Source organism: Exophiala aquamarina, assembly GCF_000709125.1.
Source record: "Exophiala aquamarina CBS 119918 chromosome Unknown aczIA-supercont1.3, whole genome shotgun sequence".
Lineage (NCBI taxonomy): Eukaryota > Fungi > Ascomycota > Eurotiomycetes > Chaetothyriales > Herpotrichiellaceae > Exophiala > Exophiala aquamarina.
Window position 1 is genome coordinate 3,483,565 of NW_013550585.1, and position 27,983 is coordinate 3,511,547.

Sequence of the window (27,983 nt, forward strand, 5' to 3'; positions counted from 1 at the left end):
AACCTGCATTGATCTGTAAAGATGGCGTAATTAGGACTAGTCACTCTATTTCATCAAATCGACAGTAACAAACAGACAGGAGGCCCGTGGATGAATAGGATAATGGCATTGCTGCTATTAGGCCATATGGAATCCCTAGTGACTTAACGAATCGGCTTCCTACTCGCACATCCACCCATACCGATACCTAATATCAGCAATCTTATGGCAAGATTTTTGTCTACGAACCACACCCTAAGAGAGGAAATGAAAATGCCACAAAGTTCCGTGCTCTGTGCTCTATCGTTGGATTCCATCTACCGTTTCATAGATACCTGCTGTAGGCACTTCGACCCCAGTCCAGGAGTTGATTACATGATGACCTCGTTAGTGACATCGCGCTTCAACTCCTTGTAGGGCAGGCAGATGCAGTTCTGAACACGAACTTCGTCGCTGACACCAACCTCCTTGCCCAGAATGGTGATGCTCTGGACCTTGACGCCGTTTTTGATGATGCTAGTGTTGTGTGTGGTGACGGAAAGGGGTGTTCCTTCGACTCGAGCCCAGGCGCCCACGCGACTGTTCCAACCTACGATGGCGTACAGGACGCAGGCATCGTGCCTGATCTCGGCTTCGTCGAGAACAATGGCCTCCTTGATACGGGCGCCCGCTCCCACCACCACTTTGGGGCCAATCGACACATTGGGACCCAGCTTGGCAGTTGGGTCAACGGTTGCGGTGGGGTGGATGAAGACTGGTGGCACGATTGTGGCGGATGGTTTCGCGAGTTCTTCGGACTGGGATTGAAAGGCCTTCTGCAGATACAATGCATTCGCCGGGACGGCAGATCCAGCGGTCTTGATCTGTCGCCAGAAATCTTTGGTCTCGTACACGTAGAAGCGATTCGTGTCGGCGAGGTCGGAGAGTATGTCCTGTTCGAGACGGAGAACTTCGTTCTTCTCGCCGTCCTCATCAGGGTCTGCAACGAAAGAAGTCTCGAGGTTTTCTGAGGATGGGTAGGAGATCATGCGGGGACGTTCGGTTCTACGCTTGATTGCGCTCTTGATGGACGGGAAGATTGCATCGGTGGCAAATAAGTAGACACCACAGTTGATCAGATTGGAGATGTGGCTCTCTGGCTTTTCCACGTAATGCAGTACACGATTAGTGTGAGGGTCGGGAACGATGCAACCGAAGTGGTTCGCGGCATCGTTGCTGACTCGTGTTCCCAGAATGAGGGCGTCAGCATCCTTGGTGTCGAACAGGTTGAGCATGTTGCTGAGGGGGAAAGAACAGCAGACATCAGAGTTGAGTACGAAGAATCGATCAGGCTTTCCCTTGAGAATGGCATCTCGGAAGTGGTAGAGACCCCCAGCGGTACCAAGAGCCTGATATTCACGCAGGTACTGGATCTTGATCTGAGGGAATTCTCTAGACGAGTCTTTGATCAAGTCCCGGAAAACAACTTCTTCGTAGTAGCCAATGAAGATCACTTCCTTGATCTCGGGAACCTTGGAAATGGCTTTCAGGCAGTGCCAGACAATCGGGTGGCCGGCCACATCGAAAAGAGGCTGAGGGTGTCCGTCAGTACCATGCTTGGAGCAGCTCAAGACGAGATCATTCCTACCTTGGGGACATCCAGGCTCAATGGTCGAAAGCGAGTTCCCCGAGATGGACCACCCACCTTTGCAATTGTCAGTTTGTTTCACATCGGGTTGTCCATCGGATAACATACCAATATGACGGCCTTGGTGACCGGGTTAGAAGGTCGGTTACGATGGGGAACTTTCAACATGGTCGTTGGACTGCTTGACGATAACCCCGCTAATGAAACAAATACAAGCTGGTCAGAGGGATTGATTGAGAGGTTCCAATGAAGAGAAAGGTGTCGGTTGTCATGGAGACTTTTTTACGTCCAAAGAGCGAACAAACTGAGGCCACGATTCACTGAAATGGGCTCACCGCCCTCGTGACGCTTGACCCCTTGATTCGGAGCGCCGTCTGACAGATAAAATATACATGGATATGAGTAACAACGCGGTCAAATGACGGATTGACTCTATCCCAACAGTAAACCCCGTGACCTGCCAAAGTCGACTCGAGCCCAGATCAGAGATCGCCAAGCAGCTAATCTATTTTCGGGAGGCGCCCCGCCTTCGATTTCTCCTTTTTACTGATTACAGCAGCTGGGCCAAAGTGTTATTGCTTCTGCTCCAGCATTTACGACACGTGCGCTTGATACATAATACTGAAGACGACGAGGGTTTTGTTTCACGTGTGGTGAAGGGTGCAAAGTCGCTTCGACTTCTTCATCGTCTCTAAATAGGTTTACTTGATAAGGGCAAGCGGACATCGCTTTGACACAAAACACTTTTGAGAGATTGCGAGATCTCCTCGAAGCACTCATTTTCGTATTGTGCCCGACTCATGCTATTGATGACTAGACCCTTTCCTTGTCGATATCCGCCTTGAAAAATTCGCGGTGCACACCCGTCTGAGCAACACTCCCGGTCAAAGCGGCCACACTGACCTCCTTCACGAAGCCCAGTGTCGAGGTCTCCTTCTTCCAGTACACAATATAATTGCTCTGGATCTCAATAAGGCTCATACGAGGATCCTTCCACGTTCCATCATGCACACCATCCTTTAGATCCCCAAACCAAGCCGAGATAGTCGGACTGTACAGCTCCTTGATTCTTGGATCCTCGCTCGACGCCGTCGTTGCTGTTCCACTGATGGAGATCCAATCCTGGGATTTGGTGTCTTGAAGGGTAATTTGCACGTTTGTGTTCTTTTCAAGATCCTCGAATTTCTTGGAGTGCCTGTTCGCGAGAAAGAGAATATCCGGGCCGGATCTTCGCGCAATGGCCATTGACCGGCCTACAGGTCCAACGCCTTCACGGAAGGTGTTCAGCATGCTGATTTTCTTGCCATCGATCAGCTCGTAGAGTTCTTTCCACTGCACATCCTTTGGCGTTTCACGGTCGTATTGTTTAGCCACAGAAGGGTCAGTCTTAGCATTGACCTCTTTGGGGTCCAGTTGTTCCGGCATCTTGCGTGTGGATGAAGAGTGGAAGGGTTTTTGGTCGTTGAAGATCGAGACAGGACGATATATTGCACTCAACAAGATGGCAGTATTAGAGTGACGGCCGATCGGAGCACTAAAGATCCTTCTTATGTAGGTTATATTGCAGAGAATGGACATCACGCTGGCAATTTCGGAAAGACTTAAGAATTGAATATATATCGACTTAAACCCTGCACAACATGGGGATATGAAGTCATTCTTACCCTAGGTCATCTATTCATGGCCATGACGAATTGAATGTGGAACATTGACGGGCTAAGCAGACCGTGCTTGCATCATGATTCATTCCCGTGCATAATCATTACAGGATTAGAATGATTCTGCTCCAGTTCCATAGCTCCCATATCTCGAAGCCAAATGTTTTGACATATCATAAGCATTGGTCTCTCCCAGTGACCGAAATAACTTTCCAGAACACAAGTCGTGACGACAGCCGACCTCGACGCGACAACGAATCGGGTATTAATTAGTGTTACGAAGGAGTCCATGTCGATACTCGGCGCCAAGACCACCTTCGCCGTGTGTTGGCATAACAATATTTCAAGGGGGTATTGATCAGTACGCCAGGATTAAAGTGCAAAATGAATATTTAGTAAAGCAATATTTCCCATAAATTTCATACATAGCATTTTATCGAAATGATATACATTCCTAAACCCTCACTCCTGATTGCAACTAAGCCGGCCCATACCATTCGTAAAATGTTGTTGCTTTTATCGGCCGCCAATCTGGCTTTTCGCAACTGGCCGGATCCAAGACACGGCCAAGTTCATAGCAATCGTCATCACGCCAATGATCCAAAAAGACTTTGCGTAATTGGTATAGTGGTATCGGAACACAGTCGCATAAACAATTCCTCCAAGATTTCCTGTAGCGCCAGTCATGTCAGAGACAACCCCATTAGCTTGGGGATTGACGTGTGGCACTAGAGCGAAGTTAGCTCCATTTCCTGCTTCCAGGAAGAATGCCATGCCGGCGATGAGTCCGAACATGGTGTTGGTGTTGTGAGGGTCGAGGACGCCAATGACAATGAGGAAGACACCAGTAATGACACCCAGGGTGTGGATCCAGATTTTCTTGACCCAGACATTTGGGAAGCGTTTATAGAGAATTTCCGCGACAATACCACCCGTCGGTCTAAAAATGACATTCATGAGCCCAAACATGGCGGCCCACCTACCCGAGGTGGTCTGACCCAGCGACTTGAAGTTCTTTTGGTAGTAGGTACCAAGAATGGAATTGATCGCGAGTTCAGCACCGAAGGGGTTGAAGTAGCAGAATGCAAGGAGTGTCTGAGGGGCTAACATAACTTGCAGCACCTGCCTCACAGTGGGCTTGACCACAACTTCACCCCGGGCGGTATCGAGCATTTGCTGATCTGTAAGCTGTGCCTCGCGGTCGGCAAGTGCAGAGAGTTTACGTTCCCCTGTAGCATCGTATTGGATCTTCTCCCCCTTCCCAGGCCCTTCAGTGGGAGGCGCTGGTCCAGCAGTGGATGTTGGTTTGTCCATCAGACCTCCCGTGGGCGCGTCAACAAGAGTGGTCTGAATTCCATGAGTGGCAAGGTTTGTCTGAGCCACCGCATGGCGGTTGCTCCACTTGCCAACCGGAGTGTCCTGGCAGAGTAGGAGAAGACAAGTTGCGACTGATATAATCATGATTCCAGGAACGACGAAAGTAACCCTCCACGCGACGTGAGGGGTCAGGCCCCTTCTCACGAGAGAATCAAATATCGCAGGCATGAGGAAATATGTCACCCCTCCTCCAGAGTTACCGAGGCCTGCAGTAAAAGCATTGGCTGTGCCAACGATGTTCTTGTCATAAAAGCCCGTCGACCATACCTGGCACGGTACGAAGCTGCCGCCAAGAACACCAACGAAGAATCGGACTGCGAACAGCTGGCCTCTGGTGTAGGCAGTTCCAGCTAAGAACGTGGGAATAGCGCCGATGAAGAGGCATGCAGCAAACGTCCATCGTGGCCCAAATCTATCACAGCAAGGCCCAGCCACAAGTCGAACGAGCAGGGTGGCACAGAGTGCAATGATGTTGGAGTTTGCCACGTCAATCTTGGTGAGCTTGAGGTCCGCCTGGATAGTATCGTGCAGCTATAACGGCATGAGCTATGACATAGGCATCAAGGAAGCTTCAATGACCTACCAATGGCGGGAATGCATACCACGACCAAAAGGCAATGAAGAATCCGAACCAGGAGAAGAAGAACACTCGTCCGTACATGTTGAGCGGGTTCAAGAAAGGAATGGCGCGTGCCTTGTGTGTTATTGGATTGACCTCGGGGGCTTTGAAAGGCAGACCGAAGTCCACCATCTTGAAAGGAGTTTGGGGAGCACGATGCCTTCTTAGAACGAAAGCAGGGTGGGGATCAGAACTCCGCAGAATATGGAAGCGTGAAGGAGGTGGAAATGTTCTTTTCTCTCGCTGTTGCTAGCGGAAATAGTCTGGGGGGTCGAATTCTGAAAGAGACAGTGGGAGTTTTGGTAATGTACATGTACTGCTTGATGCTTCACCAATGCCGATACCAAATCATCGAGACACCGATATGACTTTCTCCGGGGATATCCAAGCACTGAAATCAAGACCAGCACTAGGCCAATCAAGCATATCCGCGGTAGATCTGGCTAAGAGATCTTGATAGCGTCAACGAATGAAGATCGTGGGACATGCAAGCCGCCGTTAGCCTTTTCCAGTAGCCGTAACTGATAACGTAACAAATGGGGGTGTGCACGAAGTATCCGTATGCCTTTGCAATCATATCACGTCTAGGAATCTCCGAGGTGAAGTCGAAATGCCTCATCCATTGACGATCGTGGATCGAGGCCCTTTTTGTCGGTCCACAAGACCAGACACAGAACCAAGACAGCTGCTGTCCTTTTGCAAAACTTCTTCGAGGCCCCAGCGACTATTATGCACAGCGGCTGTTGGGAGGATCAGTCAACAGATACTCGTTGCCCACCTCAATAGGACTTTCTAGCTGGCATGGTGAAGCCAAAAGACAGATGTCAAAGCCAAAGAAGTCGACAAGGTATGGATAATCTGTGGTAGTAACACACAGGCTCATCCAAGCTTGCGACAAGAACGAGTTGGTGGGATCGATCTTGCCGGGGAGCGGGCGTTAGCGAACCCCAGGCTTGAGAAATGCTTAGTCGTAGGGCTTGATAGCTTTGGGCTGTCATACTTGTTGAACCTCGCCCCCGGGTGAAGATTGGTGGTTGGATGTGGTTGACTTTGGTAGGACGAGGTTTATCTTCGCTATGTGAAAATCGGTCCAACATTGTGGACCCGCCTTATCTATCACTCAACGCCAGCAGATCTAGGCCAAAGAGCTCTCTTTGCTTGCTGAGAAAGAGTACTCCGTACGTACTCCCTTTGATAAGGCTCTGTTATTGCTTAGCGGCAGGCCTTTGTTCTGCGGTGACTGTATGTCTCCGCGGAGAGATTTGTTCGACAAGTGACCCATTCTTGACTTCAAACTGTTGGGTCAAGCCAACCGAGCTGGCTGATCTTTGATGGAAGACATGGTGACTATCGGATTGCCCAAGATCGATCCTCAATTCGGAGTGATGGCCAAAAACATTGACCATTCACTCCTACGTTGGAAACATGTTAATCCATCAATCAATTGCCATTTGGATGAAGTCGCTCCTTGATGCTCGTTTCCGAGTTTATTGATGGTCCAGGTGCCATCCGGTGCTTGGCAGAGCTTATAATGACTTTGTAAGATACTCAATCCCAATGCAACCTAGGCATCCATGTGAAGAAATTGAGGCTGTATCGCGCTCGCACTATTTTGCGGTATTGATCACTTCTCGTCTCATCGTGTAAGAATAAATAGCTAGATCAATCTCATCATGATGACTGCAGAAATCCGGTCTATCTGACCTAGGCGTTATAGCGGTTGAGTTTGGACAATGGTGTGCTTTCACCAGTGGAAAACATGACTTCTGGAAGAAACTTTTTCAATTTTCCCCGTCCGACTCTTGAAGGGATGCAAAACCCAAGCACGCGAATTTCTTCGTAAACCCATTCGACCCGAATGTTTTCGTGAACTAGAATACAAGGAGCTTTCACAGCAGTGGATTACGTAGCGAACTTCTTCTTCCTGGCCTCTGCAGCGAGTCGGTCAGCGTCTGAGGTGAAAGCAGCGGACGCCTTTACCACACCAGTAGGGCGGTCGCCTTGTCGTCTCCGTGAATTATCTCGGGGGCCTCGTCCACGAAACCGGCCGCCTCGACCTCTACCATGACCTCCAAATCCTCTCCTTAGTCCTGCGTCGTCCAGTGGCGAGTCTTCATCTGGGCGGCCTCGTTTGCGCAATCCACGCCCCCTCTCGGTCGGTAATGCCTCGTCCAGCTTGCCCATGGCTGTTTGGCCTGTCCCGAATCGCTTTGCCCGTTCAAGAGCCCTTTGTGCCTCGCTGTCTGCATCATCTACGCCATTGGTTGCTGCATTTTCAGTACCAAACCGCTCAGCACGTGCCTTACGCTTTGCCATCTCAGCGTCGACCTCTGATGTGGGGAGATTCAAAGCGTATGAGGCGCTTGTAGCAAGGGCTGTGTCCGTATTTGCAGAGGGCGATGCTGCTGTATCAGCTTGTGTCGTTGCAGCAGCTGTTTCGGTTGTGACTGCTTCGGCTTGAAATTCAGGCTCAGCGACAGGCTCCGGTGCAGATACAGTCTGTTCCTGGGGCGCAGGTACATCTGCAACAGGAAGCACTTCTAAGGGCAAAAATTAGAACCATTGGTATTTCGGGTCGCGATTGATACGCACCAGCTTGCTCAGTAGCCGTGTCAGCTTCGTTCAGTCGCGCAATAAGGTCTGCCTTCTTGCCAGTATGCGGTAGGCTGCGAGACTTCAAGATCTCTTGTAGCTCCGCGACGGTCTTTTTGGCATAGTCAACCATGTTAAATCTTGCGTGTGGCGAAGGTGAAGTCGATGTTTCCGAGGAATCGGAATACTGAGATAGTTGCCCTGCTGTATTGCGCGCAAAGATGGATTGAGTCTTTGGGTTCAAAGTCGTTCTAGAGTAGGGAAAATCGGAGATGGGCCTGATGTTGACATCGCGCATTCACAAGGCAGCGCGCATGGAAACGAGGCTGGAGATGGAATCATTGGTTACTTGGCGCAGTCTGTACGGTTGAGCGTTCAAGGTTGACATGCAGCTCTTAGTCAGCAATGAGCTACCGTTGTTCGAGTACCACCATTCTTTTATTTGTTTCGAACCCTTGCTACTACTCGTAGTTGGATAATGCATCCATGACGCGCAGCGTCGTGTTGGGCTGGCAATACTCACTTGCACCATGATCCTTCTTATGGCTGAACGACACAGCTTCCTATATCACTGGTGCACCACAACTTTCCATTATTTGCGTGCATTACTCCTCTCAACAAAGCCAGAACGAGAAATCTTTTGGCTGAGCTGAGTGCGTATACTATGCCCCTTTTCTCTCTAATCTCAAACTTTGTCATTGGTCACACATGAATCAAGGTCTGTACGAACCAAGAATGGATGTTGTTCTCGTTTAGGGATCTGACTCTACATTTCCTCGTTGCGGCGGTGACAAGTCTTCATGTCTTGTTGTCGGGGTTGGCGCTTCCGACTACAGTATCTAGCACTCTTCTCAAACCTAGTCTTCAGCTTGTGACTGTGGCCTTCCCAGACACCAAGAGTGGTCCAGAAATTTAGTTATACTAAGCAATATCGGATTGTTCAGAGGCTATGTGGATATTAGCATTTTACGTCAATCCTGACTGGAAATGGGAGCCATGCAGAACTGAGACGATTCGAGAAGACTGTTCACGGCGAATGGCCTTCGCTGTTGGAATGACAGACTTACTACACGACGAATATGTTTGACTGGACAACTTAAAATAGAAGGTGTTTTACTACCTACCAGATCCGAGGTAGCCTTTGATACCTAGGTGGCTTTGAGTCATATCTGGTAGCGCCACAACGTTGGCCGCACAGGAGGGTATGAGAACGAATTCCATGGAGCAAGACTGGATCTTGGAAACACCATGATTCATCTCTGGGAGAGAGTCAGATGTCCTCTCTCAACACTCCTCACCCAGCCATGAGCCACGGATCTAAGCGACAAGTGTGTGCTCGATTAGCGATGCCAAGCCCTGCGGCATTCCAAAGCAAGGCTGGTATAAGATCACTGGCCTTGTTCATGAGCGTCCTTGCGCATCTCAAATTGGATTGTTGGCCTTGTATGGGTCCACGTAGCCAAATATTCAGCTTGAGTCGTGGAACGCTGAATGAGTCCATGCTTTTGGTTGGGCCATAGAAAACTTATCGGCGCCGAGAAAGTGTCAGTAATTCAATCTGTATGCTACTCAAGTCGTGGACCTGTAATCGGAGCTTGCTTTCTGACAACCAAATCTGCTAAAAAGAAGGGCTACGGCTGAGGATCGAGCCAGTTTTGACTGTTGGGAGGCTCTTGATAAAACACGCCAAGCGACCTAACGACACGGTATTTGAAGCTGGTGGCGTTCTTAGGGTACGGCTGGACCTCGAGGTCTCAGCCGCAGCCACATGAGCAGTTAGTTGACACATCTTGTACCACTGCGCACTACCAAATCCTGTCCGAAAATCAGATTTGACAAACACGGCAGCATTAACAGACAAGAAAGGTCAGGGGAAGGATTAGCTTTCGGCTCTTGTACAGATGATTCCCCCTGATTGATGGAACCGTGGCGGCGGCTATCGAATGGGTAGGCGATGCACAGAAGTAGGAATCTAGTATTAGCTAAGGTACCTAGGTATGTAATAGGTGGTCCAATTTGGGACAAAGCAGTGACTGAGTATTAGTACACTCCGTCAAAGACATGTAGCTCCTTAGCGACCTATCTACGAACACTGGACAAAGACAGTAAGAATGTCCCGTCTCGAATACGGCGCTAATCAGGAGGCTACAGGTTTCAGACAAGTCCACGGCTTGCGGCTCCGGTGTCATGCAGAGAAGTCAATTGCGCCTGTTCAAAATGCGCTGTTAGCATCGAGAATCCAATGGAATCACTGCAGCTCCATAGCCGGGAAATCAAAACGGGCTTGTGCGGTAGACTTTTCAGAGGCCTTCTGAGAGCAGCAAATCAGGACTGGAATTCGACGCCATCAGCAATCCCAAAAGCTCTGTGTGTTACCTTCCCAAAGCCGTGGCGTGCGAAAAGGGTTTCGAACAGAGCGTCAAGCGGGGCCCGAGGATGATATAGACAGCATATACAAGCCACATCACGTTGAGGCAATAGCCGCGCTGTTTCAGAGGGAGGTTAATGAAGGAATCAAGCACTCCATATCTGTCATCTGCTTACCCAGCGGTTTCGCAATCTGACGCAGTATCAGGTGATCGCGTAAACCTGTAGTAGCAGCTCATGGTGTGGTGGAACGCACCATGATGCTGGCATTGATGCTTTAAGGGTGTGAAGGCAACGTTAAATCCGGAGAATTAGTTTTCTAGAGGATGGCCAGCTCTGGGGGCTGATTTGTTGACGCTTGGGGAGCCATGGATCCATCGACAGGGGACCCGGTATCAAATCAAGCCACAGCAGGACATTTTGGCCATCTATGAGCCATGATTGGACGGCTCAAGGTAAAAGGAAAGAAAATGGAATGGGCGTGGATAAAGGATTTCTCTTGGGGGGTGCTCAGTAAAAGTGGGCAGGGTGGAGAATCGGACTGGGTGACTTGCATGTGCATTGCGGGAGAACTGTGATCAAACGTGCTCAACGACGTGATGGCAGTGCTGGAACGGAGCTGCTGCAAAAGCGTTGGTAAGTCACAAGATCATGGTTTCTGTTTCGCTTTCATGGAAGCATCCTCCGTGTGGAACAGGGAGGATGCGACATGTGGATGGCAAATAGTACATTTACAGTAGCAGGCTCTGAGCAGTGATGAGATCTCGCAAGCCGATCCGGATCTGTTGGGTGGATGGCAGGTAACAGGCCACAAAGCCTTGTTCGAATGGGATCAGCGTATGTACCAGCACGGAGAGTAGCCTGGCGATGAGTCGATGATTATGTCAACCTTGAAGCAACAAACAACATCCGAACTCAGGCCACAATCACCTTCAAGCCCGATCCCAGAACATCTGTGGCCACTGAATCACCTGCTGGTTAGTACTTACATAGTACTCGTATGCAATTGGGTGTGTACCTCGTACCGGTAGCAGAACCATGATTCATGTCCCGGGTGCAGAGAAGGAATCGATCTACCAAGCACTCGTAGTGTAGTCCTGGCGTGTGGCGCTGCCTGAACTGGTCGTTGAATAGCCCCCTTCGGCGGTGGCGAAACCGGGGGCTGAAGACCTTTTAGCTAAGTCAGTGGAGAAGGGAAAGGCCTATGAGGTGCCTACACTCCCCAAAAAGCCTGCGAAGATAGTTGATAGGTATCCGGCTGCCCGAGGCTATGAGGCCCGTCCCTATGCTCGTGGCCGCCGAAGTATGACTCCTTGGAACCATCCAGAGCCTAATGGAGCCCATGGAGCATATGGAGCCTATCATTGTCCCGTCCAGAGTGCCCGGAGAGCCAGGGAGAGCCATTAAATCGCCAGTTCTTGCTTCCCCGATTAGCAGGGCACGGGGCACACTCCCCACATAGCGACATCTGCTCTCTATTCTACCATCCAACCACTGCCCGTCCAAGCTTCGTCGAACCTCGTTGAACAGGCGAAATACCATTTTTCTAGATACGAATCCTGGGCCTAGCCGATGCCTCCCTCGCCCTCCGGCCGTCATTCATCTGACCTCCGCCCATCTCAGCTCCCCCTTGCCATTGCAGCCATGACTTCCCCATCTTGGTCAATACGACACCACCAGTCATTCTACCAGCCAGCCTAGTCCCTCTCCATGGTCAAGCCGAATCGAATGAGATCAACTTCAAATCCATCAACCCAAGACCCCGTGCCTCGCCACCTGAGACACCGACAGAGCTTAGCTGGAGAATATCCTCACTCATCTCTCCTGCCTATAGTGCGCCTCCTCCGGGATATCCCATTGGGATTGGCCTGCAAATCTCGCACATGACTGACCGATACGTGCCAAAAAACATTACATATGCCAGATGGCCGATGAAATGTGCTAGCAACTGTGTGTACCGCCTCGACTCCCCCTTGGTCATGCTCGCGTTTCTTTCCTAGGACAAGGGAAGCCGACCCCACGAGGCAATGGCCCTTTGCACGACCGGGCGAGGCAACAAGTCAGCTGGGAAACCCTAGCTTCCCGTCTCCCAAGCTGGGAACGGGAGTATCCTCGATGGGGCCCTCAAAGAAAAGATGGAGCTCGCCTTGGGATCATGCCGCCTAGGGATTCTACACGTTCGGACTGGAAGACGTTTGAGCTCAGCACTGGATACGAATTATGCGCGGCACTAAGCGCCCCGCCATCAAGGAGCTTCCTCCTCCTCCTCTATCCACCAAGCCAGAAGACTGCTATTCCCTGTATTCCAATTGCAAATGGTCCTCAGGCCTTTTGTTGTGCCGCAGTCTTGCCTGACCCCCCGTTCCAGACTAACTAATGTTAGCTTTTCTTATCTTGCTCGTTACAGGATGCCTGTTCTATCCATCCGCTTCTATGCTACTGGTGCGAGAGACTCCGTATTCATCGTTCAAAATCAAGCGGTTATTATTCCAGAAATAATTTGCCTCTTTCCTGTTTTCCCATCTTGTCTTCCTCCATTTAACTGGCAGCGTATGCAGGTCTACGCGTCCTTGACCCAGAGTTCAGGCATTCCTGCAGTGTCACGTGCGGGTCTCACGGTTGCTATTTTTCGCTACTGACCTGACTCGGCCATTCCGACAGACTGTGGCGCATGGCTGTGCTTGATCATTCCACACATTAGCCTACCACTCTTCCGACTATCACTCTTGACATATGCTCATAATCAGGTCTCGGGTATCAATGGTTTTGTGCAACATATCAAAAATTGGATTCTCCATGCACCCAATCGTCCACACCACCAAGAAAGTTCTATGAAAGAAGGACTAACACTCCGAGGAGATTTCCCCGCATCACAACCGCTGGACGGCCCGAACATATTCCCAGCATCGCCAGTCTAATGCCAACAATGCGGAATGAGGTCTAGTTGTCAACTAAATCCACTCGAATCAGGGAGGCCGGCAAGGAGGATAATTGCTGTTCGTGGAAATGTCGCACAGAACACAAGCATATAACACCCAATACGGCGTCTCCAGAAACAAAGATGCTACCGTACCACGAACAGCCAGATTGCAAACGTCCAACCAGAATGACGGCAAGAACGACATTGCGAAGCCTGGTGGAGGCCGGATGCCCCAACCATCACCCTCTGCAATCGACTCGCCTGGAATTCCCAGTGGGAAAGCCCGTCTAAAGCCAACCGTTGTCCCAAAGCCAGCTACCAAATCTCCCAGTCTCAAGTCTACCGTATCTCCTAAATATGTTTCTTCCTCTATGGCTGTGTCTAAACCGACTCTCGCTTATAGCTCGATGTCCCAGGAAGTGCCTCTTGTTATGGATCCAAGCACATATTCGTGGGAGAGGAATACAGATGCGAATCTCAGAAGACCTACCCGCCCGTCGGATATCTCGAGAGATAGAATGTCGCCTTCAGATAGCCATCTCGACGCTATCTTTGGCACCACCACAGCCCGTCCCATTGATCTCCCACCACGACTCATACCAGAACTGCAGGCTCTTGCTGCTTCGACACGACATCAGGATTATTATACCAAGTCATCGAGTTCAATCAGCAGTCCATCTACCCAGTTCTCCAATACTCCAAGCCCCTGGAGCGTGTCTACGACAACTACCACACCTACATCATGGTCTTCGGCCTCCCCAGGTATCGTACATCAAGTTTCCATGAAGACTGCCAGCCAGAGATCACAGACCGTTCCTCTTCCAGTATCGAAGCGTGGAAAACTACCAAAAGTGCCAGCGCTGCCAGAGACATATTCTTCACTAACGCCTAGTCAGTCGTCCATAAACATCCCTCAGGACAAGGAATTGAAGAAATCTAGCAGCAGGAAGCGAACACCACTCAACTCGCCCGCCCCTACGCCGCCACCGAGGACCTCGTCAGCAAAACAGGCCCTAAGCAGGAGCAGTAGTAGAAGCAACACAAAAGCACATCATCACAACCTCGAGCCAACCCCCTCATCTTCAGACCTAGATCATGGCAATATTCCTGACCGTAGCAATACTAGCCTCCAGACCCTCGGTGACTCTCCACACCAGGACTCAGTCACTAAAGCGCACAATGAACTTCAACAATCATTGGCCGTCGCTCCACCCCGCCCCAGTCGACGGGGTGTTCTAGGACTGGAAGACAGTAGACCCGTTATCGTCAACACTCATAGGGCCGGTTTTTCCAGCCGTCACCGAGAGATCCTAGACTCTGGCGATGAGGCACCACCTGCTCCCGGCGACTCTATGCAGAAAGCCAACGCTTCCACACCGGTCCTACGCCCTACTACGCCCGGAGGGCCAGAAGCGTCAGTTCAGAGTTCCCCGGGCCGCCTTGGGAAATTCTCTCGCTTGGGGATTTTTGGGCGTAGAGGGAAATCACCAGGGACTGAAACAGAGAGAAGCCCACGGAAACTGCAACGAAGAGGGCCTGTTGCAGGGACAGGGCACGAAGGTTACGGTAAATACAGCAGAAGAGGCCGGAAGACTTCGCAAGACGCCTCTTCGGGCACCTCGTCAGCTAACAATAGTGAGAGCGAGAGGTCCGTTAGTAGTACACGACGGATCCCAACGGGGCTCGCTCATCGCAAAGAGAGCAGTACCAAACGAGGGAGTCAGTCTGACATTGACGAGTTCGCTGTACCTCGACTCAAGCCAGTACCCATTGTTGGTGGCTCAGGCGCCAGTGTCTCAAACAACTCTAGAAGCCAACTTGAAGTACACCTTACTAATTCTAATATCTCCTCCCAGCCAGCGAACGTAGGGATGCTGAAGATCCCATTACAGTCGCAGACATCTATCGAGCAGCATGCATCAGACTATGAATATGATCTTAGAACGCACAAGTCAAAAGAACAGCAAAGCATTCCTTCCCTTGCAGTACGGCGATCCCAGCGATTTCGTGGCGAAACAGACAACTTCAATCTGCCCACTCCAATTCGGACAGAAGCTCTATCAGCACCTCTGTATATCAATAGCCAGGACACAGCCCACTCATTCGCAATACCTGGTTCTACTTCCACGCCAAGTACAACAACGGAACACAACCGAGCCGAAGCCAGACATGACTCTAGAGAAAAGAAACCACGAAAGCTTCGATGGAATATTTTTCGTCGGAAGGAGACTGTGGATCCAGGACTAGAGAAGTTGGTCCACGTTCCATCTTCCTCTTCGCCGGAAGAGCTGTCTGTCAGTGTTTCCACTATCCCCGTGTCGCGACCAATGCCCTATTATGCGATGATGGATTCTGAAAGCGAAGTTTATGCGAATGAAAATGTTGGAGAGTTCCTCTCACAAGTTGTTGAATCTCCTTTTACCAGCCCATTGATCGGGGGCTACGAGCGAGACGAAGAGGACTCCGAGGCAAGACGACTGGAAGATGAAGTCTTGATTCCAAGTGCACCCGTCTCGCCATTACAGTCTTTCGAGAGATCACCTTCCCCGGTACCTTTGCAGAGCCCAGCTGAGCAGATACGTGTTCAGATAAATGAGAAGCCACAGAAGCAACCTCGACTTGCGCGTGTAGGGAGGATACCTCCTGTCATCTCTCGTCAAGAGAGGCAGCACAAACCGAGCCGCGCTTCGTTTTCTCAGCCATTTGTAAGACCGGTTCTTCCAGACTCTCCTGACATGGAACCGAACACATCTACCACTTATACGGAAAATCAGACCCCGACAAATGTAAACTTCTCACCAAGTCGTCCCGTACTAGGTACTGATTTTAATATTGGTGAGACGGAATTCCTGCACATTGCTTCGCGACACGGTTCCGAACTGTCAAGTTCCAGTACATCCGAGGGTTCTCTGGGCTTGTTTAGTCCGACATTAAGTGCAGGCTTGCCGGAAAGTCAATCCGGAGGAATGCCATATCGACCAGGGATACATGAACCCACAAGTCCCAGCCTTGATGAAATCTGGAATGAGTATGATGACTTTATCGACCATGTCATGTCACCCTCTCAAGCACGGAAGAGCAAAAGGTTTCTAGATGCCCAAGAAGGCCTCCAAAATTACAACAAAATGACAGATTTTCCCGTCACAGCAGGCAACTCACCTCGGTCGAAGAAAAGTAAGGAAGCGTCAAATGCAAATCTTTCAGGCCGTGAACTAAGGCGAACTGTCTTCATGCCAGCGATGGCGACATCTGCGACACCACCCGTCATCTTCCCACCTCCAACACTACCTGAAAGGTCCGTAGGCGAGGACATCCGCTTGCGTCGATCTAAGATTGCATTAGCTTTACAATCATCCATGGAGCCAATGTCTCCATTTTCAATTAGAGACATAATCAGTGAATATGGATCTTACCAACGAGGCAGTACCGGACTCTCTGAGCGATTAAGTAGCTCCACGGCTGGACGTTCAATGAAAGGCCTAACAATGACCACTAGTAAGTCAGATGATCCAGTTGAGCATAGTCATCAGGAGAACGTCACACTTCTAGATGTGATGGAACGGAACAAAAACCCAGCTGCCCAGTCAGAGTTGCATTATGCTTCCCTCATGGTAGCTAAATGGCTATCGTTTGGACGAGTCTTGTTCTCACCAGCGCACGACGACATACACAAACAGAGTGGACGTCATGTCCTGGTGATTGACGGTCTGGGCAATGAAGACTGGTCAATCTACTGTGCAGTCACGTACGAAGATCAAAAAGCATTTATACATAATCTGAAGGAGAAACCCACTACAAAGACTTCGAAGGAGGCCAAACCACCAACAAACGCACCGAGCAACCATCGTCGGGCCGAAGTGGCAAGCTTCTATGAGAAATTCCCATTCCCTCCTGGATTTTTCTCCTCAGCTGTACTTCGATTCCCCCCAGCTATGGCTGAAGCTAAAATGAAGAACATCATCGCCGAGGCTCGAAGAGTGCTCCTGCCTGGAGGATATCTAGAGCTGATGCTACTCGACCTGGATATTGTCAATATGGGTGTACAAACTCGACGAGCGGTGCGAGAGCTGAAGTTCAAAATGACGACAGCTGACCGGCAGATTAGCCTTCGGCCAATCATCGATAACATTCAAGGCGTTCTTGGGGCTAGGGGGTTTTCCAACATTAGCAGATGCGTGGTTGGAGTGCCTGTGGCGGGTCGCCCTAACGTCTCTGGGGACTCGTCTTCCTCCTCACGATCAAGCAGAGGATCAGACGGAGCTCCAAGGCGTGGGTCTGGAGAATCGAGGGCGGCAAGTGCCTCCCCACGCATGGCATTTGGCGGCCGAAGGGGACACAATTTATCCCTCAACGATCTTATTGCGGACCATTCCGACAACGCCGACGCCAAAATCGGCAAAATCGTGTCGACTACTGCGAGACGGTGGTGGCAGCACTGCTTCGAAGCGGCCGTGATTTCTGATGGAAATCTATCGACAAGTATCTTTGCAGACAAAACAGTGCTGAGCGAATGCAAAGGACGAGGGTCCAGCTTCAAGATGCTGATTGCATATGCTCAGCGGCCGGACTTGGACCCTCGTAGCAGTCGACGACGTACGATGAGTGAACCTGCAGTGTCGGCGATGGCGACCCTGGGTACGCACCGATCGCCTCCATCAACCTATCCAGGAGCCCGGGGCTTGAGTTAGGAAGCACAAAACATGTGAGACGACATTATGACACGAATAATGCAAGTGTTTTTATTTTATGATTGTTCGACAGGATACCCATCTCATCATCACCTTTTAAGAACAGCAGTTGAAAGCAAATGCGATTGGAAGTGATTATCAAAGCAAGAACAAAAGTTCAAGATGCATCCAAGCAGGATCGAATACAGAAACTGGCAAAATGGTCCAGAAGGGCGCAAGCCCCACATTTTTAGATACACCCACGAGGGAAGACTGCAGGCGGTCGGCCCGGTGGTGCGAGTCGTAGTCTTACTTAGACATAATTGATATATGTAATCCTCGCAATGTAAAAAGGAGTTTCGCGCTCATGTTTGGCTGCTTTGCCATCAGGCTGACCATACAGACCCACGGAAGAGGTCCAAGCGGCTATTCAAGGAATTACTGTATGGTAGGTGTTCTTAGTACTCGGTACTTCGTCCCTCCGCTCCGTTGCCAGCCAAAGGTGAGGTCGACGTGAGTCAGCAGTAGTGGCTGTACTGATAGTGACTCGTGAGGCAGAGAACAACCGCCTAGTTAGAGTAGCGGGGCAAAGGCACGAGGAGGAGGAGGCGACGAGGGGATGAGGGAAAACAGGCGTCTTTCCCTTTGGCAGAATTGGCAGGGTAAGAGGCACAGGCATAATTACGGAGTAGACGCCAGGGCCCAGAATTCGATTCAGAACGTGTCAGTGTCTTCTATTTCAAAGGTACTCCATGGTCTGTACCTCATAGCCTGTTGGCCAAGTCCAGGCACCCGTAGCATCTTTCTAGCCGCCCAGTATTACCATTGCCAATTGCAATGATTGCGCGTGTTTGGCACATCCACAACCTTGCTCCGCCTTTTTTAATGCATGTGGCAGAGGCGAAGATCCCTGACTACTAAGGAAGGGCACATCCTTACCTTACCTAAGGTGCTCCGTACTACTTCCTCTTGTCATGTCTCCTCGCCCTGCATCTGCTACTATTCCACATCGTACATCAGTCTCCTCTACCACCTCCTCCCAACCCTCTCAGTCCTCTCAGCAGTCTCGATCCCAAACCCAGCCACAGAGACTCACCGCCCAGCAACTCGCCGAGCGAGTCATTTCGCCAGGCTCCATCTTGTTTCACCACTCGGCCACCCCTCTTCCAGCACGACAACGTCTCCAAGAGAGGGGCCACACCGAGATGGATCGGAGGCATCCTAGTTCCTTCCAGCAGTTGGAGAAGGTGTGTCTTACATCTCTGGTGGCTCGGCGCCTGCGATGGATATGGATCTACTGACGCCGTGTGACAGCTTGGTGAAGGAACCTATGCCACCGTTTACAAAGGTCGCAACCGACAGACCGGCGAACTGGTAGCCCTCAAAGAAATCCACCTCGATTCAGAAGAAGGCACTCCTTCAACCGCAATCCGAGAGATCAGTTTGATGAAAGAGCTCAAGCATGAAAACATTGTCACCCTCCACGATGTTATTCACACCGAGAACAAACTCATGCTAGTGTTTGAGTACATGGACAAGGATCTAAAGAGATACATGGACTCGAGAGGTGATCGAGGGCAACTGGACCACCCCACCATCAAGCGATTTATGCAAGACCTGTTCAGAGGCACCGCCTTCTGCCACGAAAACAGAGTCCTTCATCGAGACCTGAAGCCGCAGAACTTGCTCATCAGCACCAAGGGTCAGTTAAAACTGGCGGATTTTGGTTTGGCGCGCGCTTTTGGAATCCCCGTAAACACATTTTCCAACGAAGTGGTGACGTTGTGGTACCGAGCCCCGGATGTGCTGCTTGGATCTAGGACCTACAATACCAGCATTGACATCTGGTCAGCCGGTTGTATTATGGCGGAAATGTATACGGGGAGACCTCTATTCCCCGGCACGACAAACGAAGACCAACTGCAGAAGATCTTTAGATTGATGGGTACACCTTCGGAGAGGACCTGGCCAGGGATTTCGCAACTGCCCGAGTACAAGAGCAATTTTCCCTCGTACGCAACACAGTCCCTTGCTATTCTATTGCCTCAAATCGACCAACTTGGACTGGATCTATTGAGCAAATTATTACAGCTGAGACCCGAGAATCGCATCAGCGCCCAAGATGCACTGCACCACCCTTGGTTCCAGGATTTACCCAACTACGCAGGCCATGGACGCGCACACGTAGCAGCTACGATGCATCAACCGGGTCAAATCCCCCAACAGGGAGGGGTCAGTGGAGGATACGGCACACAGCCTGGCATGGTACCAGGAGGATACTAGTGGTTTGACGAGATGAAGATGGCTCTGTCAAGACTCAAAGAGGATGAGGAATGAGGGATGGCATTCCCAGATCCTGGAGAAGGCAATGCATAATGGTGGTGATACCCTAGGCTTTGTATGAGTGGTCCGGCGTGCATGGGAAGAGTCTTCACTGAAGAAGGCGATTGATGGAAGGAGACAGCCTTTTCTCAAGAGACGGGTGTTGATGTTCAATATGGCTATTTATTTAGAGAGGCATCGCAATGGAACAGGGCTCATGAGAAGGAGTTCGCTTGATAAAGTGGCCTCGGTGTCCCAAGTTCCCAACAGTACTCCGTACTTGGTAGAAGTGGTAAGTTGGTAACATGGAACTTAGCCCAAAAATTTAAATGGGGACTGCCAAGACTGCGTCGGTTTGAAGCTCCGCCCGGAGACGCAACTGCTCCTTTCGGTGTCCCAACATCCAAAAGTGCAACCAGCTCCCTCACTCATCCATTCACCACCACAAAACATTCCTACCATTTTCTTCCCTTTCCCTCCCTCTCTTTCTTTCTTTTCCCCTTGCCTGCACGCTATGTTGTCGAGAGCTTGCTTGAGAGGCTTCGGCCTGCAGTCACTTCCAAAGGCACAAGCTTACCAGCTAGGTCGCAGAAGTGTTACGACCGACGCCGCAAGCTCTCACGCCGAGAAAGAAGATGTCCCCGATGTGAGATTGCCCGACATGCACTAACTTCTCGCAATTCGCCTTTACACGTACTGATATTTTGCGCAGGAGGATGACAAGCCTTTCCAAGTCAAGCTCTCCGACGAGAGTTTCGAGACTTACAACCTCGACCCTCCCCCCTACACGCTCGATACCACCAAGAAGGAGTTGAAACAGATGTACTATGACATGGTCTCTGTCCGGTCAGTTTGAATGAATTCCCGGTGTTCCCTTGTTGAGCTGGAATTGACAAAGTCCCTCAGTCGTATGGAAATGGCCGCCGACAGATTATACAAGGAGAAGAAAATTCGAGGCTTCTGCCATTTGTCTACCGGTCAAGAAGCCGTTGCGGTCGGTATCGAACACGCCCTCACTAAAGAAGACGCCATCATTACGGCTTATAGATGTCACGGTTTTGCCCTGATGCGTGGTGGAACAGTCAAATCCATCATTGGTGAGCTGCTCGGCCGACGAGAGGGTATTGCATATGGAAAAGGTGGCTCCATGCACATGTTCTCTACTGGTTTCTATGGAGGCAACGGCATCGTTGGAGCTCAAGTTCCTGTGGGTGCTGGTATCGCCTTTGCCCATCAATACACCGGCAGCAAGACTACTACGCTCAGTCTGTATGGTGATGGTGCATCCAACCAGGGTCAGGTCTTTGAGGCTTTCAACATGGCCAAGCTGTGGGGTCTGCCTATCATCTTCGGTTGTGAGAACAACAAGTATGGCATGGGTACATCCGCTGCTCGATCGTCTGCCTTGACCGAATACTACAAGCGAGGACAATACATTCCTGGTCTCAAGATCAATGCCATGGACGTCCTCGCTGTAAAAGCTGCTGTGCAGTACGGCAGAGAATACACCACCAACGACAATGGACCACTAGTCTTCGAGTACGTTACTTACAGATATGGCGGTCACTCCATGTCTGACCCCGGTACGACATACCGAACCCGAGAAGAAATCCAACGTATGCGCTCGACCAACGACCCCATCGCAGGCCTTAAGCAGAAGATCCTCGACTGGGGTGTGTGCAGCGAAGATGAATTGAAGCAGATGGACAAGCGCGCCAGAGAGGATGTCGACGCAGAGGTCGCAGAAGCCGAGAAGATGGCACCCCCTGAGCCAACCCCCAAGATTCTGTTCGAGGATATCTACGTCCGTGGCAGCGAGCCTGCTTACCTCCGTGGCCGAACACCGGATGAGACTCACTACTATTAATTGGACTGGCTTGGATTGGAGAGAGTTCGCGGTGATGAAAGGAAAAGCGTTGCCTTGCTCAAAAGAAATGGCTGTGACGTGTGTAAGTTTAGCAAACATTTTTTTTTGGCACGGTAAAGGAGGGGTAGGGGGGTGAGTCCTCAGAACTATTACTTACTATTGGCGCGAATGAAATGGTTGGTATCTCAAATAACTTCCTTTGGACACCCCACGATTCACTTCTTCTTTAGGAGATGGGAAGACGCTATCGCTGCTCCTGTGTTCTCATGCTGGCCCCCGGTATAAATAATACGTCTATTATCTCTCAAGCTGACGCTACTAGTAAAGAGCAGTCTCTTTTAAAGGTGCCGTACGCTGTCTTTATCTAGTGTGTTTACTAATAGCCTGCTCCTGGCGCTGAATGTGGAATGCCCAATGGTCTACTAATTTTCATTCTTTAGATTTTTATGTTGTCGTAAAAGGTAAGTCAGACACTACTAATACTAGGCCGGGCCTCAGGGTGGTGGGCCTAGAGTGGGCGCTGGTATTGTCCCAGGACAGACTCCTTTGTCGCTGTGTCGCCCTTCAGCCTTGTCACTGGTCACGTGCAGGTGCTCGCTCTCGCTCTCTGCTAGCTATCTCTTCTCCTTTTGAGTCGAGCCTCGTCCACCTACAACTCCACCTCCACCTCCACCGCCTTCTTTCTTCTTGGTTTTAGTTTGGAAGACTGCTCTCACGGCCTCTTCAAGACTATCTCTTCTTTTAGAAACCACGAGAACGTCATCAGTCAGGGCCAAAGGCAAGGCAAGGCAAGGCAGAGAATCAAATGCAAGAAAGAAAGTGCAACGTACGGATCAAGACTGGGTTCGTCGGTGTCGTCTAGCGACCTCGATACAATCGTATTAGGCACGGATTCGAACCTCCGCTTGTCCTCCTCGAATTTTGGGTCGTTGACGAAGCGTCGAAGCACGTTGCGCGTGCTTTGGAGCCATTTGTTCTCGTATTTCTTCGAGGACTGGTCCTTTTCTCGCTGGGATTGCTGTGACATGACGGGAGGAGTGGTAGTGGTGGTGGTGGTGGTTGTGATGGACTAGAAGAATGTTTGGATGGGAGGGGGGCAATGCTACTACCGTTGCTACTACTGCGCTGCTCGTGGTAGGAGTAGGAGCAGGAGTGGGAATAGGAGTGCACGGTCGATGCAAAGAAGCAGATCTAATCAGGCGTGGGATAGGACATGGAGCAAGCAGCTGAAGGTGTGAACGAAAGGCAGCACATGAGAGATACAGAGGCGGTCAAGCAAGGAAACAAGCAAGAGACAGTGAAGAAGCCAAACAATAAGGACGTCGACGTGTGAAGACACATCCGTCGCATTCATCGCATTGACATTTGTATTGTGTATCGTGTGTCGCCGTGGATTGTGCTGCGACAATATGGGTTGTGTGTGTATTGGCACACCCAGACTCAGAGACTCTCAGAGCTTTGAATCTTTTCTGCCACCACTACCTCCGCTTCTATCCTAGTCAGTTTTTGACTGCAGAGAAAGGAAAAGGCACGACGACAACGGCAGTCGAGAAAAGAGAAAGACTGTGTTTTTGGTGGCTCAGTGTTGGCCGTTCAGAAACAACACGTACTATGCAAACAAATGCTTCGCGGCATGGTCGATGTGATCATCGGCAAAGGACGACATGGTGTAGTAGCTGTGGTCGTAGTCTGGCTGGAACCGGACGTTGACTCCTTTCTCCTGCCCAATTTCTTTCGCGGCGGCAATGAAGTTCTCCGGTAGGAGCTGGCCTTGTTTGTAGAAGTTGTCTCCGGTGCCCTGGTGTTGTGGAGTTAGTTTTATTTTGGTAGAACGCGGGTTTGGGCATATGTATATATAAATATTCAAGGGCTCAAGACATACCACATCGATCAGAATGTCGAGGTCTCCACCTTTCCACTTCTTGAGCAGCTCGGTAGAGTCATGCTCGGCGCCCTTCGTCTGCCAGTTCTCCTCACCGAAATAGCCCTTGAAGGCCTTCTCTCCCCAGGGGGCTCTTAAGGGGTTGGCGATGGGAGCGAAAGCGCTAACGCTCTTGTATTTTCCAGGGTTCTTCAGGTATAGTGATAAGGCACCGTGGCCGCCCATGCTGTGGCCCGTGATGCTCACTCTGTTGGGGTCTATTTGGTCGAAGACGGAAAACACCGTCTTTGGTAGCTCGTCGGTGATATAGGAATACATTTTATAGTTGGTGGACCAGGGGGCGACAGTGGCGTCGACGTAGAATCCAGCGCCGGTACCGAAGTCATAAGCGTCATCTTCACCCTTGATTCCAACCCCCCCTGGATAAGGTCAGTTCTCTGCCTTAAGAAAGCAGTTTCTCAGAGGAGGCGTAACATACTTGGGCTAGTGTCCGGGTACAAGACTGCAATGCCTTTCTTGCTTGCTCCGTGCTGGAAGAAACCTTTCTCCGAGCAGTTATCGGCGGTGCAGGTGAGGCCGGAAAGATAGATTAAAAGTGGTATTTTGGAGCCACCCTTGGTAGCTTGAGGAGGGAGATACAGGTTGAATTTCATTTCACCACCAATAACGGAGGAGTTATGAGCCAGCTTGAGAAGCTTGCCGCCAAAGGAGGCGATAGTTGCCGAAGTCGTGACAGACATGGTTGGGAATATCGTGAAACCGTGGATAGTAGGACAAATCGAAGAGGGAAAAAGGATGGTACTACACCAGCAGATTGTCTAGGGACCCAGGTCTGTGGAAATGGTTTTGCAAATGAGTGATGTTTTGGTGTTTGAAGATAAATAGTATGACGTGCAGTGCCAGTGGGGGGATTTTGAATGAGGAGAAGTTCATGTCTGCCCCGCAACTTCCAGGGCCTCAATGCTCGAATAGGAAACAAAATGCCGAATCGTCAAAGGTGGTGGTGGATAGCACCGGAAGGGAAATCCATAGGTTCCAGTGGATATTTATCGCTGTCGAAGAGTGGGTGCAGGTGCCCAAGTTTCATGGCAGTCCTGTTACTTGGGCTATTAATTGCGACTTTGCCGCTTGATCCAAGTTGAGATGTATACAGGATGACTGTCTAATGCCATTCTGACAATGACAATGAAAGGCACAGTATATGACGATCAGACAATGCCGCAAGCACGGATCCGTTCCATCCATCCATCCTCCGAGGAAATGCCTTTCTCGACACTACTCTGAACTGCGTACCTGCCGTTGGCTTACACAAGGCTTGCTTTACCCTGAACACGGCCTCGTCGCTCAATCCGCAAGAAACGTCCTTCCACTACAGAAATGAACGAAAACATGGCCAGATCACCAAGATTCCCCCAGAGCTTCTGCTACTTTGCAATCTAGTGCTTAACGACTCATAGTCATGCTCATTACTATGTCGAGAGAGACAATGGAGCGTAAGTTCGTAATTCTTGAGCAGCCAAATTGTCAAATTACCCCTATCAACTTGACAGAGACGAGTAGAGAGAAGAAACTCACGATCCGGGATGGAATACCATTGTGCAGCCAAAAACCTTTCCCACGCATACATAGTGCGATAACAGCCGCAACAATTATCATGTTGATAAACGGGGAAACCACATTCACAAGAATGACAATCTTTTTGCCCGAGACCGCCGATGCATAATTCGTTCTCGTGGCCATTTCGAATTGAAGCCTAACTCATAAAGCGATAGTGCGAAGAGTTGAAATGAGTGGGGAGTAACAGATTTTAAAAAGCCCGGGGCATCGTCCTCATATCTGTTTTCGAGGCCATTATGGGTGCGGTAAGGCTGGGAGGCTCCTTTGCGCCCTGGACACACCTTTGCCAGTGGACGGTAGTTAACTCACCTCCAAGAACTTCCTGACGTCGTACATGAGACTTTACCGTTATGTGTTACCTACCTTTGATCTTCAGCCTTGGAGCACGAACTGGACCGGTGAAGGCCTGCTCAAGATATATCGGACGTGCTTGCTGTTTGAGATGGTTAAGAGAATCGTTTCCCGATCCTGCTAGGCTGTAAGGCCCTCTCGGAATATTCGTATTCATAGCCACAAGTTGCTATGCAAGCCCCTTGATTGCGTTACGTTTTTGAGCCAGTCGAATTCGAACCACCCCCTTGTGCAGGCAAATGCATTCAACTTTGACCAATCGTCCTCTCAAGGGGTCCCTGCATGATCAGACATAAATCCCATAGCCGAGCGAGTGTGAATAAGAATCTGAGATGTGAAGGGGTCGACATTGCCAGAGAGCATTTGTATGGTACCAGGATGAATTTGTCAGGAAAGTTGGGATTCTCTCTGCTCATCGAAGAGAGGAGAAACACGTGGGACCGGCAAAACATCGGGTAATTTATCCGGTGGCACTCCCCAGTATCTCGTGCCTTAACAATAGTCTCCCTCACCGTCAACCACAGACCCTGCTGTGTTGCCCAAGATCTCGGTTTGGGCTCAGACATCAGAGTGATAAATATTCGATAGTCGCCACTATGACATCCGTGGCCGTAGAAAGTACTCCTGGCCTCGCTGACAGTCTCCCGCCAGCGAACGACCCTCCTGCGCAACCCACTTACAACTTCAGCTTTACTCCATTCCTTCGCGCCAATGGCCTCGCTGCCCTTGCCTCGACAGTTCCTGTTTGCCCTGATTTCGCTGCTACCGGACAGTGTCCTCGAGGTCGACGTTGCGCCGACCGCCACCCAACTCCAGCTCAGCAGACCCAACATCACTACAGTCGCAACAATGATAACTATGTCTGCAAACATTGGCTGAAGGGACTTTGTAAGAAGGGCGATGCCTGTGATTATCTTCATGAATATAACCTCCGAAAGATGAGCGAGTGCCAGTTCTTCAACCAGAACGGATACTGTCAAAACGGCGATGAGTGTCTCTATGTGCACGTCAAGGAAGATTCGAAGCTACCTTTATGCGACGACTATAATAAAGGATTCTGTGAGAAAGGTCCAAAGTGCCCAAACAGACATGTGAGGAGAAAGTTATGTCCCTTCTATCTGGCAGGTTTCTGCCCTGATGGTAGGGACTGCAAGCACGGAGTACATTTGAAAAGTGGACGGGCGGGTCAAGAAAGGGAGGCTGAGGCCCAAAGACGAGAAAAAATACAGGAGCTTGAGAAGAGAGAGGAGGACGCTCGGAAAGACGCTGCTTGGAAAGGAAATAGAGGAAGAGGCGGCAGATGGAGAAGCAAACGAGACAGAAGGTGAAGGAAGTCGATGATCTCGCAATATCTTGTCTTCAACACTCAGGGTAAAGTGCCGGTCATCCTGCCCTTTCATCAATCGAGCAAGCAGCGCAACTATTGCCGTGGATTGCAGCTCGAGGTTGATACAGAGTCCTCTCAGGCTTCTCACCCACTTCGCTTTGCCCCAAAGAGGGGCGCCCTTACGCGAGGATGTCTTCCAATTAAAAACCGGAAGGTGCTCCAGGGTGTTAGGCCTAAAAACACAGCATGCTGCATAAACATCCAGGAAGGGCAGGGCAGAGAATTCTTTCCACTGGAAACCATAGGCCTACAGCAGTAAATCTGGGGAACCATACTTCGCCAAAGCTTAGCAAATGGAATGGCGAGGCATAAATTATTTATGGCACTGCACCTACTTATCAAAGAATAAAAAGTGGGATGGATCTTCTACAGCGGACATGAGGGGCCTATTATTGCTGCCACAAACTCCGATCTGTTGGCCAGGGAGAGTCCATCCACCAGGGTCGCCACATCGCTATCCAGCAATGTCATCTCGGGCCGAGTCAAAGAGACAATCCGATTGCGATCAGGCTTATCAGTCGGCCGGTAATATCAAGGGCTTTCATTCTTGGACGCTGTGCTGAGGACGAAGTTAACGGAGAAGTATGCATCAAATCTCGCTCCTGGTGGGACGTCGCGGAACGTGGGCTTCCCTGTTCCGACCCCGTTATGCCAGTCAGCACGTCCATTCACACTCTGGAACCTGGCTGTATGGCCACCTGGGCCCAGGACTGGACCGACCACGCATACTGAGTGTCTTCGCATGCTCAGC

General features: G+C 50.4%; 9 protein-coding genes across 9 annotated transcripts; 4 read left to right on the forward strand and 5 right to left on the reverse strand.

Annotated features, from left to right (window-relative positions):
• Positions 1–350: 350 nt before the first annotated feature.
• On the reverse strand, positions 351–1,774 carry A1O9_04822 (mannose-1-phosphate guanylyltransferase; the record flags this gene model as incomplete). Its single annotated transcript, XM_013407110.1, has 3 exons — positions 351–1,550; positions 1,607–1,663; positions 1,715–1,774. 3 exons carry the CDS (start codon positions 1,772–1,774, stop codon positions 351–353), a joined length of 1,317 nt encoding a protein of 438 aa, XP_013262564.1.
• A 645-nt stretch (positions 1,775–2,419) lies between these two features.
• On the reverse strand, positions 2,420–3,031 carry A1O9_04823 (uncharacterized protein; the record flags this gene model as incomplete). Its single annotated transcript, XM_013407111.1, has 1 exon — positions 2,420–3,031. One exon carries the CDS (start codon positions 3,029–3,031, stop codon positions 2,420–2,422), a length of 612 nt encoding a protein of 203 aa, XP_013262565.1.
• A 749-nt stretch (positions 3,032–3,780) lies between these two features.
• On the reverse strand, positions 3,781–5,392 carry A1O9_04824 (MFS transporter, NNP family, nitrate/nitrite transporter; the record flags this gene model as incomplete). Its single annotated transcript, XM_013407112.1, has 2 exons — positions 3,781–5,172; positions 5,225–5,392. The coding sequence occupies 2 exons, from the start codon at positions 5,390–5,392 to the stop codon at positions 3,781–3,783; spliced, it is 1,560 nt and encodes a 519-aa protein (XP_013262566.1).
• A 1,770-nt stretch (positions 5,393–7,162) lies between these two features.
• On the reverse strand, positions 7,163–7,985 carry A1O9_04825 (uncharacterized protein; the record flags this gene model as incomplete). The annotated part of the gene is made up of 2 exons (XM_013407113.1): positions 7,163–7,800; positions 7,853–7,985. 2 exons carry the CDS (start codon positions 7,983–7,985, stop codon positions 7,163–7,165), a joined length of 771 nt encoding a protein of 256 aa, XP_013262567.1.
• A 5,240-nt stretch (positions 7,986–13,225) lies between these two features.
• Positions 13,226–17,827, forward strand: A1O9_04826 (uncharacterized protein; the record flags this gene model as incomplete). The annotated part of the gene is made up of 1 exon (XM_013407114.1): positions 13,226–17,827. One exon carries the CDS (start codon positions 13,226–13,228, stop codon positions 17,825–17,827), a length of 4,602 nt encoding a protein of 1,533 aa, XP_013262568.1.
• Positions 17,828–18,780: 953 nt separating this feature from the next.
• Positions 18,781–20,089, forward strand: A1O9_04827 (CMGC/CDK/CDK5 protein kinase; the record flags this gene model as incomplete). The annotated part of the gene is made up of 2 exons (XM_013407115.1): positions 18,781–19,053; positions 19,121–20,089. The coding sequence occupies 2 exons, from the start codon at positions 18,781–18,783 to the stop codon at positions 20,087–20,089; spliced, it is 1,242 nt and encodes a 413-aa protein (XP_013262569.1).
• A 553-nt stretch (positions 20,090–20,642) lies between these two features.
• Positions 20,643–21,995, forward strand: A1O9_04828 (pyruvate dehydrogenase E1 component subunit alpha; the record flags this gene model as incomplete). Its single annotated transcript, XM_013407116.1, has 3 exons — positions 20,643–20,774; positions 20,841–20,974; positions 21,035–21,995. 3 exons carry the CDS (start codon positions 20,643–20,645, stop codon positions 21,993–21,995), a joined length of 1,227 nt encoding a protein of 408 aa, XP_013262570.1.
• A 1,609-nt stretch (positions 21,996–23,604) lies between these two features.
• A1O9_04829 (S-formylglutathione hydrolase) lies at positions 23,605–24,617 on the reverse strand (the record flags this gene model as incomplete). Its single annotated transcript, XM_013407117.1, has 3 exons — positions 23,605–23,793; positions 23,878–24,296; positions 24,356–24,617. The coding sequence occupies 3 exons, from the start codon at positions 24,615–24,617 to the stop codon at positions 23,605–23,607; spliced, it is 870 nt and encodes a 289-aa protein (XP_013262571.1).
• Positions 24,618–26,441: 1,824 nt separating this feature from the next.
• A1O9_04830 (uncharacterized protein) lies at positions 26,442–27,173 on the forward strand (the record flags this gene model as incomplete). The annotated part of the gene is made up of 1 exon (XM_013407118.1): positions 26,442–27,173. The coding sequence occupies one exon, from the start codon at positions 26,442–26,444 to the stop codon at positions 27,171–27,173; it is 732 nt and encodes a 243-aa protein (XP_013262572.1).
• Between the last annotated feature and the right edge of the window lie 810 nt (positions 27,174–27,983).